Raw genomic sequence first — 20,354 nt, forward strand, 5'->3', positions numbered from 1 at the left:
CTAAAGTGTTTCATGAGTTTTTTGGAATGAAAAATTCAAGAAGTCTCTTAGGCTTTCGCATAAGGGAGCCTGTAAACTAAAGACTTGATTCTGACTTCTGAAATTCTCACTAAGAGGTTTGGTGTATTGGTCCAAGAAGGGGGAGTTACTCCTTCAATTCTCTCGCAACTTAAGTGGGCAAGAGCTCACGTCTCCCATTTCTTAAGTAAGTGTTCTATCTGATAGACTGTTGTGCAAAAGGAAAGAATTTTTACTCTGGGTGCCTGCTTTCAGTAAGCTCATTGCAAATCTTAAGTGGACGAAGTTTTCTATTTAAATTCTTAGCTTGGCTCTTAAATATGGTAGTAAATAAAATTAGCATACTCTTCCTACCTAACAGGAAGAAACAATCAATTAAAAATTATTTTCTTTCAAGCTTTGTTTTTAGGGGCACAAAGTAACTCATTTTTCTCATAAATGAGAAATAAATGAAAGTTTATGGAAAATAATTGTGAATATGGGAGAGTGTAGGAGAGTTATCCCTCGTATTCCTTTATTATTTCTATTCAAGATGGAGATTATAAGGAAATTGCAGTTGGCAGCAATGTTCTTCAAGGAAGCCAATAGCTCTTCTTAAAAAAAGTGAAATTATTTCCATATGATACCATCTCTTAAACCATAAATGTGTAATGGAATAATGTAATGCATAATATAATGATCTTTTATTCAGTGAAGAATGCCATCACTTTAAATTGGAAGAGCCTGACTTCTCGTTGTCAAAAGTTGTATGTCAAGATATTAAGAGTTGTGCAGAAGTCTGGGCATTGTACGAAGAGTTTTATCAAGGTTTTCAGGAAAAAGCTAAAGAAGACTGGATTACTTTTAGGTATGATTTCGTTACTTTATTTTTCATGGACATATATTTGTGGTTGTAGTACTCTGTTGTTACAACCTTTTTCTATTTGATTGTCACACAGGAGTAAAACATACCTATTTGAAGAGTTTTTGCTTAACTGGCATGACAAAATGAGGAAGATGGAAGAACATACTGTAATGACAGTAAAGTTGCAAAAAGAAGTGGACAAATATAAAGTAAGATGCGAATTACAAAAAGGGTTATAAAACCAAAAATGTTTTGGTATTACTGGGTGATATACTTCATTATGTAGCTCATTGTTCAGTTCTTATTATAAAATCAGTTACAATTTGACAAAATACCATCTGACACTGTTTTGAATATTGCATTTACTTTTGAGAAACTTTTAGTTGCTTATAGTGAACAGGAGGGTCAGTACACTTTACATAGACACACAGTTAGCAATGATTTTTCCTCAGAGTTGTACTTTTAAACATTAAATAGAGGAAATGAAAAAATGTATTTCAGTTTAAGAATGAAAGTGTTTGTTTTGTTTGAATATCATGTCACACTGTAATCAAACAGATACAGTTTTCATAAAGACTAGATGGATTCACATATGCGTTTTTCCTAGATGATAATTCCACTCCTAAAATATATAAGAGGAGAACATCTTTCTTCAGACCATTGGCTGGATCTGTTTCGTCTTCTGGGTCTTCCCCGAGGCACTACACTTGAGGGTTTGTTATTTGGAGACCTGCTAAAAGTGACGGATGCCATTATAGAAAAAGCAATGGAACTTAAGGTATGAATAATTTCAAATAAAAGTACTACATTTTATTTTATGGTTTGTTTTATGTAATATATCTTGTTCTATATGCATCTTTGTGTTTTTGTTACTATAGAAATAGAATCTATGTTATATTTTTGAATGGAAAGTTCATTGCTGGCTCTGTATTTTCAAATGAAATCTATTCATACTTTTCAATAGGATTTGAATTGTCGGGCCCAAGGTGAAGTTACAATCAGAGAATCATTACGTGAGCTTGAACTCTGGGGAGTTGGGGCCGTCTTTACACTAACAGATTATGAAGATAGCCAAGGCAAGACTATCAGGCTTATTAAAGACTGGAAGGACATAGTCAACCAAGTTGGAGATCATCGCTGTCTTCTACAGTCCCTCAAGGACTCTCCATATTACAAAGGTTTTGAAGATAAAGTGTCCATCTGGGAAAAAAAGCTGGCTGAGTTGGATGAGTATCTGCAGAATTTAAACCAAATTCAAAGGAAGTGGGTCTATTTGGAACCGATATTTGGTCGTGGAGCTCTGCCCAAAGAACAGGCTCGTTTTAACAGAGTTGATGAAGACTTTAGGTTAGTGTTATCGAATGTGACTTATTTTTTGTAGTATCTTTGACACATGTAGTCTAGAACATTCGTCACGGTGAAAATATATGGAACAATTGGAATTTGTATGGAGATGAAGGCCAGCAACAGGAATTCATTAGATATAGATGTGCGGCAGTGACATAGATCTGAATAAAGCTGGTAACGTAGGTTTCATTTAATGGGGTACATATGGAGAAGGGAATCACATGAAAAATCAAAGATCACAAGCAAGGCAGACAAACACAAGATCAATATTGTCAACAGAAGCAGAGGTGATGTAATTGTTTTTTCAAGAATAATTTCTTGTTGAAGACAGGCACTTTGTTCACTGTGAAAATACACAGATGGACTTCTGTGAGAGAGAGATGGTTTATTTCTTACAAACAAGTCAAGGAGATAAAAAGGGAAAAGATTTTAGAAATGTAGAAAGATATATACCATTATCTGTCTTGATTTGAGTTAAAATGACTTCTTAGAAGGAAATAAAAGTCAAGAATTGAATTTTCTTGGTTTTGGGTAGAGAAATTTCAGTAAGAAACAGTTGTTATTAAATTACCTTGCACAGACATTGATGTAAATTCTGAAATGTTTCATCATTAAAACTGAAAACTGAAAGTTATATATCAGATATTCAGATGACTTACCTGTGCTTTAATTTTTATTTACATAACTACTTTTATATCATATTCAGATTAAAATTGTAATGGTTGTTTTATGAATTATTCAATCTTTTTCTGTCAAGATCCATTATGTCAGATATCAAGAGTGACAATAGGATAACATCACTGAATGCCCGGACAGCAATAAGAAATACCTTAATTACCATACTTGACCAACTTCAGAGATGTCAGAGATCTTTGAATGAGTTTTTGGAGGTACAGCTGACGTTAATATAGTTTTCTATAAAGAAAGCCAGTAAGTTTGAATTTAAATAAACAAAACTGATTTATTTTGGTTTTATATAGGAAAAGCGCTCAGCATTTCCAAGATTCTATTTCATTGGAGATGATGACTTATTAGAAATATTAGGACAGTCCACGAATCCTCTGGTTATCCAGTCTCATCTTAAGAAACTTTTTGCTGGTAATGCATTAATCTTCATCTGTGAAATGTACTTATTTAGAAATAAGGTTTTTCAAAGCTAAATAATCTGTTGCAGAGTTTTTTTTTTCTCTCTTTATACTACTAGACACTAAGGAATTAATGTTTGACATGAACAATATGTAACTTCATTGTTGTTTTCTGATTAACAGGCATTAATAGTGTGAGCTTTGATGAAGAATTTAAATGCATAGTTGCCATGAAGTCTGTAGAAGGAGAAACTGTACCATTTAGAAATAAAGTTCTTCTGTCAAATGATGTGGAGGTAAGAAAATCACATCCAAATATAGTTCACGTGTCTTTGAGAAATTCTTTTGGAATGTAACTTTTGAGTTTTTTTCATCTCTTTGTCAGGTATGGCTAAATGGTTTGGCTTTGGAGATGAAGGAGACCCTGAAAAAGATGTTAGTTGACTGTGTTGATGCTGGAAAAAAATCACAAGGTTCAATTGATCCATCACGCTTTCCTTCCCAGGTAGTAATTGATCCACTAATGCCACTGTGTAGTCTTAGATTTACCAAATAAGTTGTTCTTTAAAGTCTCATACAGAGGCATATGTAGTGATTTTGGAAGAAAATAACCCTCAACAAATCCATTTTATTCAGTTATAGTATAGAGAAATTCTTAAAAATATGTGTTCTTATAATTCTTTTGTAAACATTTGAAATACTCAAATGCTTTACATGGCACCTGATCTAACAACCATCTGTTTATTAAATTTGATGTAAATCTTGATTTTAGTTGGTAGTGAATGCTACATGCAGGGCTGCTAAGACTTAGTAACATAAAAAAACATTTTTGAATCTGATAAAAATACAGTTTCTAAAGCTTAGCTGTATAAACAGAAATAGTCATGAACATGAAATTCTTTTATGCAGTTTTGGCCAGTAGCACAGTGAATCACACAGACTCATGGAATGGTTGTGGTGGGAGGGGACCTCTAGAGGTCATCTGGTCCAACCCCCCTGCTCAAGCAGGGCCACCTATAGCTGCTTCGCCCAGGACCGTGTCCAGACGGCTTTCGAATGTCTCCAGGAACGTAGACTCCATTGCCTCCCACGTCAACCTGTGCCAGTGCAGTCACTGTCACAGTAAAAAGTGTTTCCTAATGTTCAGAGAGAGCCTCCTGTGTTTCAGTTTGTGCCCATTGCCTCTTGTCCAGTTACTGGGCACCTCTGAAGAGCCTGGCTCTGTCTTCTTTGCATCATCCTTTCAGGTATTTATAGAAATTTATAGGATCCTCCCCTGAGCCTTCTCTTCTCCAGGCTGAACAGTCCCAGCTCTCTCAGCCTTTCCTCATAGGAGAGATGCTTCAGTCCCTTAACTGTCTTTGTGACCCTGTCCTCATTGGTTCCTCTGTCACTTGGAAGAGGAAGTTGTCATCCATGGATGCCAGGAACGTCCTGGATTGCTTATCGCTTTTGTCCTTCTGTGTTGCCCCTCCAGCAGGTATTGGGGTAGTGGAAGTCCACTATGAGGACTAACCCATAAGATCCCGGCTGACTCCTCATCCATCTGCAGACCAAGCTCCATGCACATGTAAAGGGCAACTCCCCCTCCTCGTCTTCCCTTCCTGTCCTTCCTAATGATCCTGTTACAGATCTTTCCAATTCCAAGTTTGACTGAACCTTCATAACTCAGACAGGGCTTTTCCAGTGAACTTAAAGTAATTAGAACAGAAGTGGAGTGTTAGAAACTAGGATGCAAAATACTGTGTTAGCAGATCAGTGACACAAAAAGTCAGAGGTGCTCCTGAGCCTGTTGAGTATGGGCTCAGCATGCCTACAATGTGATAGCTTCCATCTGACACATCATTTAATGAGAAAAGATACTTTAAAAATTTTGCTACCAGACGCTGTAGAACAGCTAAGGGGCTTGCTACATTAGATTGCATTGCAAGTTTTCACTAAATTTTGTCAGGTTTTAAGATGGCTATTTTTGTTCTTAAGAGCATAGCAAATGTGTGGCTTTGTTCAAAAATGATACTGTAAAATACTTTAAATATCAGACATAATAAGCAATTATAAATTAATTGAAAAACTTTTTTTCTTTATCTCTTCTGTATTTATAAAATATAATTTGAACTTTCTCTTCCAAAGATTCTTTCATTGGCAGAACAGATTCAGTTCACTGAAGATGTTGAAAGTGCTATCAAAGACCATAATCTGCAACAATTAGAATTAGAACTCATGGCTAAACTGGAACATTATACTAGCATTGATACTAGTATAGAAGATACTGGGAGTGCAGGTATGAAAATGACGATTAATACATAATTCTTTATAATGACTATGTAGTTGTATAGTATTTAACACTGTTTGTTTAAACAGGAAATTAGGTAAAACTGCCTTGATTTGAGTTCATAAAGTTGAGTTACATAAAATTAGCCACCTATTACTGCCAAGATTAGTGTATTTAATATTTCAGAGTGAACAATAGATTTTCATTGATATTAAAAACGATCTTGGAGCATCTATATATTTGCAAACCTCTTTGCAAATATATAAATAAATTTGCTCTAGTGTTACGTTCCACCGGAACTGGCCAAAGAGCAGTTGAGGTACATTATGTCATGTACATTGTACATTATTCTGTACAACTTTGTAGGTGATTCTCTTTTTCTGTCTCAGACAGATTCATCTGCCTCTGAGCTAATAATTCTTGAGTATCTTTGTAGCAAAACCAATAAAGTATTTATTCTCAAGACATGATTGTTCTGAATCTTATATAGTACAAATGGGTCAGAATACTTATGGCTTTGAGTGCTTATTCCTTTCTTTGACCAGAAGAGGGGCTTTGAATGACTACCTCAGATGTGAAATTCTATAGTGTAGGTTAGGTAAGATGGCTTTTACCCTATATGTGTAAAAAGACTCAATTTGACATACAGTTCACAGTCTTCCACCACATTTGTGTTGCTACTTACTGTATTAAATTCTAGTTTAGAATTTATGAACTGTTAATATCTGATATATTAATTAGGAATAGGATTCATATCACCTACCTTCAGCAGTCTGTAAGTGTGGTTCTTTATCTAAGCTCCTTTTCTGTGGTGTTTCTATAACCATTGGAGAAATGTCATCAGTTATAGAAGAGTGTTCATTCCATCTATTGTATAATACATTTACAGTAACTTTTTAGTTTGAATGATAGGTGTGATTTTGAAGTGAGTTGCTTGATTGTCCCCACTTACTTTGGTTTAATTCCCATCATAGAATGGTGTAGGAGCACACAAACTGAATTTCTTTCAACTGAAACTAAATTAAAAAATACGTTCTCAGAGTACACTTAATGCACCAAATCTGCTAATTCATTCCACGTCACCCTAATTAGTCTGAGTAAAATCTCCAGAGTGCGTGTAGTATGGTTTTCAGCAGATGAATTAACAGATTTTGCCACGCTGACCACTAAAGTGGACATGAGTTGTAAATGCTCCTGGAATACATTGCTTTCCAGAAGAGCCTCTACCTCTCTCTATTGAGTGTAGAGGCAGACAAAATCACTTCTAAATGACTGATGTTACATGATGATTCACATTCTCTGTCAGGACCTCATTTTATGCTGATTTATTTAGATAAGAAAGAACATTTCTATATATTATTGAAATGAGATCTGAATAAAATCGGGTGATACTAGAAAGCAGCACAATGAACTTGAGAATGGGCAACATGTATCTTCCTTCCTACACTGTTGCAATTTATTTTTCTTTTTTTGTGGTTATTTGCAGAATCGGGAATCCTTGAGCTCAAGCTTAAAGCTCTGATTCTTGATATCATTCATAACATTGATGTAGTGAAGCAACTGAATCAAGCTCAGGTTCACACTGTTGAAGACTGGGCTTGGAAGAAGCAGCTGAGATTTTACATGAAAGACCAAAAATGTTACGTTCAGATGGTAGATGCTGAACTCCAATATACTTACGAATATCAGGTGTGGTATTTTTAATTTTTATCTGGTGGCTTTTATATATGGGTCAAACACTTTCTCATTTCACAAATGTGGCTGGTTGTCTCCCAGCTGTTGCCAAATTGAAAAACTTTGTTGTGTCCTTAACATGCTGCTTCATAGAAAATACTAAAAGACAGAGCAATCATTTTCATTTTTGATACTGGTGGGGTAAATGTAAGTTGTATGGAAAGCAACTACATTATCATATAAATATTGTTTAATATGCTTGCTACTTTTATATATCAGAGTGCAGTTTCATCTGTGTTGACCCCTTTTCTATAATTCTAAAATAAATTTTTACAATGCTTTGACATTTGATATAAAATCAAGAAAACATAACTGTAAACAAATTCATATACTTGATGAGACAGTAATCTTGACCGTTGTGTTATGTTTTCAAATTAATGACTTATGAATGAAATTAATGGAACTACATCTTCAATAATTTCTCTCTATTAATCAGTATAATTTATTTTGTTTCTGCAGGGTAATTCCCCTAAACTTGTTTACACACCTTTGACAGATAAGTGTTACCTAACTCTTACTCAGGCTATGAAGATGGGCCTCGGAGGAAATCCCTATGGTCCAGCTGGAACTGGAAAGACAGAATCAGTAAAGGCCTTGGGTGGACTTCTTGGAAGACAAGTATTAGTCTTTAACTGTGATGAGGTGAATATGGTTCTGTATAATTCAGGAAATGGATATCTATGCCCATACTTCGCAAAGCAATATTATATTCTAGAAATACTTTTGAAATTTGTCAGTTTCCATTAGAATTTTGTGGCTCTTTCCAATGGAATATTTTTTAATAGATGGGAAGACAGTCTTTCATTACTTTCTTGTTATTTGAATTTTGATAGTATTCTTTTTAATTTTAAGGGCATTGATGTGAAGTCGATGGGGCGCATATTTGTGGGCTTAGTGAAGTGTGGTGCCTGGGGCTGTTTTGATGAATTCAATAGACTTGAGGAAGCTGTGTTGTCTGCAGTATCCATGCAGATTCAGACAATTCAACATGCATTGAAGAAACATAGTCCTGTATGTGAGATGCTTGGCAAAAAGGTACAGGAAAACTTACTTATTTTCTTCTTATTAAAATAGTCTATAAACAACAGAGTCAAACTACAATGACTAAACATAGTCCATCCAACATTTCTGAATACAGTTCCATATTACAATTTACTATTACAATGCAATTCTAATGCTAGGTTGAAATGGATCACAATTCTGGAATTTTTATCACTCTGAATCCTGCTGGAAAAGGTTATGGAGGAAGACAGAAACTGCCTGATAACCTCAAACAACTTTTTAGGCCAGTTGCTATGACACATCCAGACAATGAACTCATTGCAGAAGTGATTTTGTATTCAGAAGGCTTTAAGGATGCTAAAACACTTGGTAGAAAATTAGTGGCTATTTTTAATCTAGCAAGGTAAGCTTTTTTTTTTTTTTCTTAGTCATGTTACCTTGCTAATTCTCCTCCCTCCTGCTTTTATTTTAGCGTTATCCTTGTGGTTATCTCACTGCCATCTTGTTTCTTCTCCATCTAGTCTATGTCAAGGCATGACTGTAGGAATACAACCTCTGCATACTTTCTTTTAAATTTCTGTAATATTTTATGACTTGGATATTGCAGAAAGCCATGTGTGAGAAACAAAACTAGACATAAAACCGAACGTTTCAAGTCATCTAAAGTTTTACATTCAATGCAGTTCTTAAATCTGAATGCTATGCCATACAAATCTCTGTAGATGCTAACTGAACTTATAAAATAAAAATATTGCAATATATTAGGAGGTTCAAGCATGAAAATATCTGGAATGCAATTATAATCTCAAGGTGGCAAAGTACTCCTCCCCTGTTTGCTCACTAAATATGGATGTGAGCATATGAATGCTCACAGGCATTGTGTTGAATTTAGACTCTGGAAGTTGTTGAAATGCAAGTGACTATTTGGTTATAAGTATGAATATCAGAGAGAACAAAGTTCAGAGGTTTTAATTAATGCTGTCAGGGACAATAATAAATACATTAGCAGTTGAATATAGTCCCTCTGAAAATTGCAGAGTGTCACTTATTATGTCTCTGAAATGCATTACAGATGGTGCTACAAATATTCAACAGTTTCTCTTTTGCCCAAACCCATATTAAGAGCATATTAATTCACCAAACAAAAAAATTTCAGGTGCTGTCACCTAAATCTTATTAAATTTTGCTGTTTTTAAATTTAGGGAGCTTCTGACACCACAGCAGCACTATGATTGGGGTTTACGAGCATTGAAGACTGTTTTGAGAGGCTGTGGCATTCTTCTTCATCAGCTGAAGAAAAGTGAAAGAAAGCAAGAAAGTAAGGCTGACCATGCCAAACTTTTGATTATTTAGGATATTGTACAGATATCATTCACTACAGCTTTCTTGTTCACTGGAGTTTTGAGAAGCCATGGCTTGCATTTGGAGGCAATGTAGAAAACAAACAAAAAAATCTGTGAAAGTCCTTCTTCATTAGATCACAAAAGACTGTTGTCATATTCCAGATTGAGCTTTTGTATGATAAGAATATAGATATAGGACTTTATTCTGGGATGATTTTGAGTGATTCTCAAAGACTCTTGTTTTCGCTTGGCTTAGGTCGGGAAAGTTGATCCTCTGATGCTGTCATTAGTCATCAGTCGTCAGACCATTTTGATTCTATTTGAGGTTTGCTACAATTGTCACATGGCATTAGATTCAGATTGGTAGCCAATTACAAGGACAGGTAGAAATGATAGGAATGTATTGGACTAGACTGGCTGACGTATTTTTTAAGATTTCTTAAATAATTTTTTTGTTGTTGTTTAGATGTTAAATGAGTGGGAATTAAGTGTGGGATGGATGAGTGCACTTATTGTGCACTGCTACTCTTAGTCCCGCTCTAATCATTAGGCTATTATGTACTATCTGGGCAGCACCATAACCATCTCATATCTGTCTAGAATGCATTTGTGAGCATATATGGTACTTACAGTAAGGCACGCATCTAACTTCCAAGTAGTGGTACATGAACTTGAATGTAGTCTGCGCTATAACTCCACCTTCAGTGTCTTAGCAGTATGGGCTCAAGTGCTGATATATTCCAAGAAAAAAAAAACCAACAACCAAAAAACAGCTTAAACTGATCTGGCTTCTTCGCTTTTATTTCCAGTTAATGAAAGTCACATGGTGGTTCAAGCTCTGCGGCTTAATACCATGTCAAAGCTTACATTTGCAGACTGCGCCCGATTTGATGCACTGGTTAAAGATGTATTTCCTGGCATTGACTTTAAAGATGTGGAGTATGCTGAGTTAACTACAGCTTTACAAGAAGCCTTTGAAGAAGCAAACTTGGAAATTATAAGCACCCAGGTAAACATCAACTACAGCAACAAAACAATACGAGTTATTCTGAATTAGAACTGATTAATATTACAGTTGTTTGACTCACTTCTGTATACTTTTGAAAGAAACCTTTTATAAAAAAGTGAGAAAAACGAATAGTTAGATTCTAATTATACGTATATAAAAAAATAGATGTGTGTATTTGAAGCATGGTAGATCAGTTGCGCAACTGAAAGAAAAATAGTGCAAGGAAAATTAAGATGTGAACGTGACACACAGTTTTGTTCAATCCGGTTAGAAATTCCAATGAATGTTTTGGACAGTGAAAGAATGAAATATGTGAACATTTTGTTTTATCAAGCAGGTCTGTGTCTCATTATATTTATTTATTTTAGGGCTGGATGAAGTTTTGTGACTAAAGGTTCGTTAACTTCTCAGTAAAAATATGCCGTAAGAGGGCTGATATTTTTATATTAGTAATTTAGAGAAATGCTTCTAAAATGCAAAATAAGTTACTTGATATTCTTTAGTATCATAGTTTTAATTACTTCTGCAAATACCTATCGTTTCGAAAAATAAAATTATAGAAACAAAGTGACTGCATGCAAAGTAAATTGGAAATTGATTTAGATTTGCAACTTGACATAGCCGTTATCTCTTTTCTTATCTAGATCAAGAAGGCTTTGGAATTATATGAACAACTACGTCAAAGAATGGGTGTAGTTATTGTAGGTCCAAGTGGTGCAGGTAAATCAACACTTTGGAGGATGTTAAAGACAGCACTTGGTAAAACTGGCAAAGTCGTGAAACAGTACACTATGAATCCCAAAGCTATGCCTCGACATCAGTTGCTAGGCCACATTGACATGGATACCAGAGAATGGTCTGATGGCGTGCTTACAAATAGTGCTCGACAAGTGGTGCGAGAACCCCGAGGTATGTTTGTGAGGGAGGCTTAAATTACTGAAATTGTTTATTTTCAGTTGCATTTTTATATTATTATTTGTGCATAGCATAAGGTAAGAAAAACTTCTTGTGACAATCATAATCAAAACCACTGATATGTACTTTCCAAATTTTGTGAAAAGAGAGCAAAACCAGACATCAGAAGATAAAACATGTAAGGAATATCTTCAAAGAGTTTATATGTAAGTTATAATGAAGGAAGAGTAATAAATAGTGTTAAAATAGCAAGGAGTGATATTCTTTAAATGTTTTTCTGGGTTTGATATTTTATTTTTGTATCTGGAAATAGATATTACTTCATGGATAATTTGTGATGGTGATATTGATCCTGAATGGATTGAATCTTTGAATTCCGTTCTGGATGACAACAGATTGCTGACTATGCCTAGTGGAGAAAGAATTCAATTTGGCTCAAATGTCAACTTTATATTTGAAACTCATGACCTTAGCTGTGCCTCTCCTGCTACAATATCTCGAATGGGAATGATCTTTCTGAGGTAAGTCACAGCAGTATTACATACTTTTAAAGTAAGCAAATATACCTACTTTGTTTTTGAAAGGTAGTCTAAAGTGGATGGAGAAATTTAATTACTTGTTTATACTTATGAAGCAAGTTTACTTTAGATATTGTATGTCCCTTCTACGCTGTCCTGTTACAACCTTTTGGCTAATATATCTCAGCCTTTTTGAAGGAGTCATGGTGGATTCTTTGTTCATGTGTGACCCTTAGAGACCCCAAATATTGATTAGAAATCCTTGTTAAAGTCTTTCTCTGAACTTTTCCTAGAATTTTTTTGTTCATTTTGAACCAGTCTACGTGAAGATATGGATGCTTTCTATTTGTTTGAATCCTGTTTTCTGTTTTGTTTTGACTTAGTGATGAAGATACAGATCTTAATTCTCTGACAAAGTCTTGGCTAAGAAGTCAGCCAGAGGAATGCAGATATAACCTTGAAAATTGGATTGGGGACTATTTTGAAAAGGCTTTAAACTGGGTTGTGAAAAAGGTTAGTAACTCAATACATTTTCAGCTTCTGTTAAGATGATCCATTTACTTAGTTTTAACACTGAAGAGATCATTCATATTAGTTTTTAAATTTTAAGTAAAAAAAACTCAGTGCTTTTTTGGTTGCTGTTTTCTTCATAAGATTAATACTGAAACCATTCTAATCAGTTTCCGAAACTAATTGCTGTACTTAAAGTTTTGAAGCATTTAATACCATTTTAACTAGTTAAAGCCGTGTATTTCTGTGAAACTTAATATCTGTCTTTAATTTTCCATACCAGACGTTTCTTTGTATGTTTTCAAAGAGATGAAATATCTGAATGTCTAAACTAAAAAATGAAGAAGTGAAGAAATTCTTTTTCTAGATTTAAGTTATCGACTATAACAGAAAAAAAAAAAGCTGACATTTGAAAAGTTGCACAGTGTAGACTGGAGCTTCACCACGGGCTGCAGGGGAATCTCTGCTTCAGCGCCTGGAGCACCTCCTCCTCCTCCTCCTCCTTCTTCACTGACCTTGGTGCCTGCAGAGTTGTTTCTCTCATGTATTCTAACTCCTCTCTTCAGCTGCAATTCTGCAGTTGGATTTTTTTCCCCCTTCTTAAATATGTTATCCCAGAGGTGCTACCACCGTCACTGATTGCCTGAGCCTTGGCCAGCAGTGGGTCTGTCTTGGAGCCGACTAGCATTGGCTTTACTAGACGTGGGGGAAGCTTCTAGAAGCTTCTCACAGAAGCCACCCCTGTAGATCCCCCTGCTACAAAACCTTGCCATGCAAACCCAGTACAGGGATGTACATCAAGATAATTGTTCTGCATATGCTATATTTTCTTAAGTAATCTGGATGCTTCCCTGCCTCCCCTTCGTCTGAAGGAGTTGCATTTGCATTGAACAAGTGGCTTATGTTGCACAAAACAGTATTTAGGAGAAATCACCACTGCCATGGATAGTTAAGCTAGTATCTGAGAGACCTGCATTACCTCCCCTTGGGGAACACATATGATCCTGTTGTGTTTTTAATATTATTTCCCCTCTTGCTTCTTTCACTCACAGAGATTTTTAGACTTTTAAATTATCTTCAGGTGGATACAGAGGGAAAACCATGACACTGATCCTAAGGCTGCAAATCCCCTTTGGTGCTAAAGAGCAAAATCCATAAAGAATCTATTTGTGACAAAGATTTCCAGTATACAGTTATGTTGATTGCTTATAGATTCTCAAAATCTGTAAGGAAAGTTCTGATTGCTTATCCTAAATTACATCAGTACATAGTCTGGAATTAAAACTTCCAAATCAATGCTTTAAAATAATTTCATGTCAAGTGAATTTTCTAGAACAACAGCAGTATTGAGATATTTCATAATTTGTGATGTGTCAAAGAGCAATGAGTAATAGTCTGCTAGCAATGTTTTTATTTTTAGGAATACATTTTTAGGAATTTATTTTTAAGAATATATTCAAATCTACATCTTGCAATTTACAGAACGACTCTGTGGTAGAAACCAGTTTGGTTGGAACTGTGATGAATGGACTGTCTCATCTTCATGGGTGCACTGATCGTGGCCAGTTTATTATTAACTTGTTACGAGGTCTTGGTGGCAATCTGAATATGAAATCGCGACAAGAATTTGCAAAAGAGGTAATAATCTTTTTACCAAGTTTATTAAAAATTTCTCAGTATATATAGCAGGAATAGTGATTTTCTGTCTTCTAACAATGCAAATTTACACTAGTAGAATATCTGCTCTAATATGTTTGCAATCTGTGCTGTCTATAGTGAAATAGCTCAGAAGTAAATGAATGTTTCATATGTCACTGATAATGCTGCTAAGTGCATCCAGCCCAGATAACAATCCTGTGGTGTTGCACCAAGACATACAGAATGGCCTCTGTCCACACTGTTTTATGCGAGGACCAACTATAGCAGGCTGTGTGTGTATGGAGTCATAGAACACTTGGAAGGGACCTTTAAAGGTCACCTAGTCCAACGTCCCCTGCAATGAGCGGGGATATCTTCAACTAGATCAGGTTGCCCAGAGCCCTGCCCAACCTGACCTTGAATTTTTCCAGGGATGGGGCATCTACCACCTCTATGGGCAACCTGTGACAGTGTTTCACCAGTCTCAGCGTAAAAAAAATTCTTCCTTCTATCTAGTCTAAATCTTCCCCCTTTTAGTTTACAGCCATTACCCTTTGTCCTTTTGTAACAGGCCCTGCTAAAAAGTTTGTCCCCATCTTTCCTTTAGGTCCCCTTTAAGTACTGAAAGGCTGCTATAAGGTCTCCCCGGAGCCTTCTCTTCTCCAGCCTGAACAACCCCAATCTCTCAGCCTGTCATTATAGGAGAGATGTTCCATCCCTCTGATTACTTTTGTGTCCCTCCTCTGGGCCTGCTTGAACAGGTCAAGTCTTTCTTGTGCTGAGGGCTCCAGAGCTGGACACAGTTCTCCAGGTGGGGTCTCACCAGAATGGAGTAGAGGGGCAGAATCACCTCCCTCAACCTGCTGGCCACACTTCTTTTGATGCAGCCCAGGATATGGTTGGCTTTCTGAGCTGCGAACGCACATTGCTGGCTCATGTCCAGCTTTTCATCCACTGATATCCCCAAGTCCTTCTCAGCAGGGCTGCTCTCAATCCCTTCATCCCCCAGCCTGTACTCATCATCTGAACATTGAGCCGTTGACCACTACTACCCTCTGGATGTGACCATCCAACCAATTCCTCATCCACTGAACAGTTCACCCATCAAATCCTTAGTTCCCCAATTTAGAGAGAAGGATGTTGTGGAGGACCATGTCAAAGGCCTTATGGAAGTCCAGATAGATGACACCTGTAGTTGTTCCCTTATGCACTGATTTAGTCACTCCTTCATAGAAGGCCATAAGGTTGGTCGAGCTGGACTTGCCCTTGGTGAAGCCATGCTGGCTGTCTTGAATCACCACCCCGTCTTCCATGTACCTTAGCATAGCTTCAAGGAGAATCTGTTCCATGATATTCCCAATATGTATTGTGATCTTCACAATGTGTATTGTGTATATGTAATACAGATTTTTCTGGTTGGTTTTTTTTCTGTTAAGAATGCTTGAAATAATAATATGAGGGCTTTGGGGCACCTCACCAGGGAGGCGTTCTTACAGCATTATTTTGAGATTATGTATTGTATGCGCTGGGGTGTGGTTCTGTCTTTGTGTAGATATTCGAGGGCACAAGGACTAGGGAATAGTGTTGGAAAACTATGTGGGTATACTGGTCCATAGTGTCTACAGAAGGCTGTCCCTGGAGATAGTTATCTCCCCAACCACACTTGGCGTTTGTGTTGGAGAGAAGGAAATAGTTACTTCCAAAAGACATCCTGGAGTTCTAACATAGAAGGCAGATGGTAAAGGCAGATGGTAAAGGTGTTAGACTCAGCTTCGGGAATTAGCTATTGCTGCATGTGAAGAAGTTATCTTGTTCTTATGATTATTATTAAGTATGTTGCCTAATATGAAAAAAGTTTGTATAAAGCCTTACTAAATACAGTTTATCTCCTTTATATTATGAAAAAGTAATATGTGTAGAATAATATGTTACTGTTTAGTTATGGACTTAATCATACAGCATATGCATAATGACTGAATTTTCAAAGGCAGCCTTAAAACTATCAAATTGAAGAATCGAATGTTTGATTTTACAGAATTATTTTTTGAAAATTCTTTAGATTAGCTTGAAATGGTAGATCTTGTTATTAGGAGTATGAATTTTACAGAAGCTTTATTTTTATTTTCTTTAAAGATCTTCAGTTGGGCACAAGAATCTCCACCGGATCCAAGGAAGCCCCTGGACACGTATTATGACACTGACACGGGACAGCTAATGCTGTATCAGCTGAAAAAAACTGAAAATCTAACAGCTGATGACTTCAGTAATCCCCAAACACTTCCCGTCATCCAAACCCCTGACATGCTGAGAGGTTTAGATTACTTTAGACCCTGGCTCGACTTTAACAATAAGCAGCCATTTCTTCTTGTGGGTCCTGAAGGATGCGGAAAGGGGTAAAAAATATTTCCTATTTTAAGCAGAATATACTTCTAGCTGTTTGACAAAGTTTGTAATATTTTGCTATAGTGGTTTTATCATTTGGCTTTCTGCTAGAATATCACTTATTTAGGTTACTAATGGTATAAACCTTCTGTAGTGGCAAATATATAAATTCTTAGGAGGATCTATGGGGAAGCTCAGGCTGCCACTGTGCATCTAGGACATCCGAACGAGGCTTTAGATATGAAACAGGACCTTTGGAAAACCTGTTCTGTCAGGGAGCAACAGCTGAAAGGCACATGAGGAATCTGGTCTCATCTCCAGAGGCACTAGATGCCTGTGTGCAGGCAACTGAATTTAGCTCATCCCATTGCCTGTTTTAGGTTCCTTATTTAGATGGATTGGATCACTATATACAAGGTATTTAGCCTAAGTATTTGTTTTGTGTAGCTGTATGCTACGCTTTTATTGAATTTCTCGAATGGAAAATATTACAATTTTAAAGGCAAACCTCATGTATCACCTGTTACATAAATAAAGTGTGTAGTATGTGCATTTTAATTCAAAAACTATACAATATCTTTGGATACACAGTATTTGAATGCATTTATGTATTGCTTATGTTTATATATACGTACACATTTGCTTTTTTAGGATGCTTCTTCATTATGCATTTTCTCAACTCCGATCCACTCAGATTGCTACCATTCACTGCAGTGCACAAACTACTTCTCAACATCTTTTACAAAAATTAAGTCAAACTTGCATTGTTATCAGTACAAACACTGGGCGAGTATATAGACCAAAGGACTGTGAAAGACTTGTTTTGTATTTAAAGGATATCAATCTACCCAGACCTGATAAATGGGGAACAAGCACTCTCGTGGCTTTTCTACAGCAGGTGAGCGCTTTTGTCTGTTATTTATAAAGAGATTTCGGTATAATGGAAATAGTTTAGTGTATGTAGTAAATACATGCTTTGTTTATTTTCAGAGTTAACATCCTGCATCCGTATTGACATTAGGTTTTTTTGTACTTTGATAGAATATGTAGGTGTCAACAGGAAATAAGATACCATTTTTATTTGGCTTATATGCATAAGGTCAGGTTGGACGGGACTCTGAGCAACCTGATCTAGTTGAAGATGTTCCTCCTTATTGCAGGGGGGTTGGACTAGATAACTTTGAAAGGTCCCTCCAAACCCAAACCTTTCTATGATTCTATGGTAAGTAAATAAAGACGGTGCTTGCCTCAGTGATTTATAATGCAGTAGGCATATGAATGACAAGAAAATCACCAGTAGTCAGCATTGATTCATCAAGGGCAAGTCATATTTGACCAATTTGATAAACTTCTATGATGAAATGACAGACCTGGTAGATGAGGTAAGAGCAGTGGATATAGTCAACACTAAGGTTGTTGATGCTGTCTCCCAAAAGATCCTCACAGAAAGGCCATTGATGTATGGGCTGGATGAGCAGAGAGTGAGGTGCATTGAAAACTGGCTGAACAGTCAGGCCCAGAGGGTGGTGATCTAGCACAAAGTCTAGTTGGAAGCCAGTATCTGTTTAACGTCTTCATTAATGATCTGAACATTAGGGCAGAGTGTACCCTCAGCAAGTTTGCAGCTGACACCAAACTGGGAGGAGTGGTATACCTCTGGTAGTTAAGAAAACAGTAGTGATGGTGTACTTCTCACTAGTTTTTTTTATTATTTTTTTTTAAGATACTTTGTTGGCTTTATTTTAATGAAATATTTAATTATTAAAGGTTCTTACCTATCAAGGATTTTATGATGAAAATCTGGAGTGGGTTGGTTTAGAAAACATCCAAATTGTGGCTTCCATGTCTGCTGGAGGAACATTAGGAAGACATAAACTTACCTCCAGATTTACCTCTATTGTTCGTCTTTGTGCAATTGAGTAAGTATGTGGAAATCGTTTGACTCAGAACTCAGATTCAGCCTCTGTTTACAGGGCCCTTGCTCAGTTTAGTCTTTATGAAGATGTGGCTATTCTAGTCTTTCATCTTTTCTAACAATTTGGGATCTTCAGATTTGGTACTGTTTGGTGCCTCTTGGCACTAGAAACCAGCTAAGTAGCAATCTGTAGCTACCTATTGATAGTGAAGTGTTTGAGATATGTTTCCTGTTGGATGATTTTGCTTTAAGTAAACTGCTTTCTGCAGCTTTATATTAAGGTACTGTTTGCTTACAAAATTAGAAAAATTGTAAAGAAGTAAGTTTGTTTGTTTTTAAGTTTCAACACTTTTACAGATGTATTTAGAAAAATTCTGAGTGGCCTATTGCAATAAAACATTAATTTTTTATTTGCTGCTAGATGGAGATGGTATTCATTGAAATGTCTCAGTAATTGTGTATATAACTTTGAATCTCTTTTAATAAAAAAATTAGCAATGATAGTCCTTAATGATTACTTTTTTTTTCTTTGTAGCTATCCAGAAAGAGACCAACTGCAAACTATTTATAGTGCCTACTTGGAACCTGTACTGCATAAAAACCTAAAGAATCACCCTGTTTGGGGTTCTTTACCAAAAATACATCAGCTAGCAGGATCTATGGTTCAAGTATATGAACAGGTATGGAAATTTAAATTTTTTTTCAAGGAGATGGAGAACTCAGTTGTTGGTTTGTTTATTTGTTTTAAATAATTAGCTTTAGATATTAACAAGAAAATAAAAAAAATTATCAGCATTAAAATCCAAGCTTATATCTTTCTCATAATGTTGATATCAATTTTATCAAGGTATTAGAGAGAACCTGAGTAAGTGGTAAGTGCTCTTGCTTTCCTACAGATTTATTGTATGATTTTTGCAAGCATTTTAACCCCTCTATGCTTTCAGTTCCTGATTTATAAAATGTGTATAGTAGTGTTTTCCTACTTAATGGATGAGAAGACAGTGTACTTCAAAGACTGTTATGTGCTCAGATGTTATGGATGATGTTATGAATAGAGATATGAGGGTAGAGTCCTTTACACACATCAAAGACTACCTATTAAAATTTTAGACTGTTAAAAATAGGTATTTAGACACACAAGTTCATTTTCTCCTCCCACTTAAAATTTTATGGACTTCTATCTAGCAAAACACTTAAGTACTTGCTTTTCTTAATCATGTACGTGGCCTTACTGGGGTAGGTACTGTGGCAATGTAAGTGCTTTCAACAATGTATGTGTGTCCCTGTCTAGACAGAATCACGATATAAACCTGATCTTTATGACTGGAATGTGTTTATAGTCACTGGCTGGCATGCACCAGTTAGCAGAAGTTTCATATGATATTATCAATGTATTCTAAGAAATCTTAAGTTTAAAACTTATCACACCAGGACCGAATAACTGATGAAGGCAGTTATTCTTTGAATTAAAGATATGGTTGTAAATTCAAATATCCTCTCTGGGCAAAGAGTTAGTAAGAAGTCTGTTGTAGTGACTAAGTATTACTGATTTAGGTTGGGTTTTTTCATACTTTTATATTTCCTTTGCATTTTATGTTTGGTATTGCTTTTAAAAAAATTGTGTGTTTTGTCTAATGATACCGCACTAAAAGTCCTAAGTGACGTGTGCAATTGTTTGCATCAAAAATGGTATAGAAGAAATGTTCGAATTATGAAAAAATCTTTGGTGGTCAGAAAACAAAATTTAAACAGTTCATCTCTGCACTTTTAAAAAAACAACCTAAAGAGTGCATTAATAAAATATCTAAATATATAGACCAAC

General features: G+C 35.9%; 1 protein-coding gene across 4 annotated transcripts in view; it reads left to right on the forward strand.

Annotated features, from left to right (window-relative positions):
- DYNC2H1 (dynein cytoplasmic 2 heavy chain 1) overlaps positions 1 to 20,354 on the forward strand; it is a 178,235-nt gene that overhangs the window by 24,753 nt on the left and 133,128 nt on the right. For all 4 annotated transcript variants that reach the window (XM_054193142.1, XM_054193121.1, XM_054193132.1 and 1 more), the window contains 23 exons: positions 710 to 865; positions 957 to 1,071; positions 1,470 to 1,640; positions 1,827 to 2,209; positions 2,967 to 3,099; positions 3,190 to 3,307; positions 3,478 to 3,590; positions 3,680 to 3,799; positions 5,425 to 5,575; positions 7,053 to 7,255; positions 7,760 to 7,942; positions 8,153 to 8,335; positions 8,482 to 8,705; positions 9,505 to 9,620; positions 10,455 to 10,654; positions 11,299 to 11,563; positions 11,883 to 12,090; positions 12,471 to 12,600; positions 14,080 to 14,235; positions 16,369 to 16,628; positions 17,269 to 17,515; positions 18,385 to 18,536; positions 19,068 to 19,212. In XM_054193142.1, the coding sequence (XP_054049117.1) occupies positions 710 to 865; positions 957 to 1,071; positions 1,470 to 1,640; positions 1,827 to 2,209; positions 2,967 to 3,099; positions 3,190 to 3,307; positions 3,478 to 3,590; positions 3,680 to 3,799; positions 5,425 to 5,575; positions 7,053 to 7,255; positions 7,760 to 7,942; positions 8,153 to 8,335; positions 8,482 to 8,705; positions 9,505 to 9,620; positions 10,455 to 10,654; positions 11,299 to 11,563; positions 11,883 to 12,090; positions 12,471 to 12,600; positions 14,080 to 14,235; positions 16,369 to 16,628; positions 17,269 to 17,515; positions 18,385 to 18,536; positions 19,068 to 19,212 (4,132 nt within the window). The remainder of the gene's footprint in view (positions 1 to 709; positions 866 to 956; positions 1,072 to 1,469; positions 1,641 to 1,826; positions 2,210 to 2,966; positions 3,100 to 3,189; positions 3,308 to 3,477; positions 3,591 to 3,679; positions 3,800 to 5,424; positions 5,576 to 7,052; positions 7,256 to 7,759; positions 7,943 to 8,152; positions 8,336 to 8,481; positions 8,706 to 9,504; positions 9,621 to 10,454; positions 10,655 to 11,298; positions 11,564 to 11,882; positions 12,091 to 12,470; positions 12,601 to 14,079; positions 14,236 to 16,368; positions 16,629 to 17,268; positions 17,516 to 18,384; positions 18,537 to 19,067; positions 19,213 to 20,354) is intronic.

This window comes from Rissa tridactyla, chromosome 1 (assembly GCF_028500815.1).
Source record: "Rissa tridactyla isolate bRisTri1 chromosome 1, bRisTri1.patW.cur.20221130, whole genome shotgun sequence".
Taxonomy (NCBI): domain Eukaryota; kingdom Metazoa; phylum Chordata; class Aves; order Charadriiformes; family Laridae; genus Rissa; species Rissa tridactyla.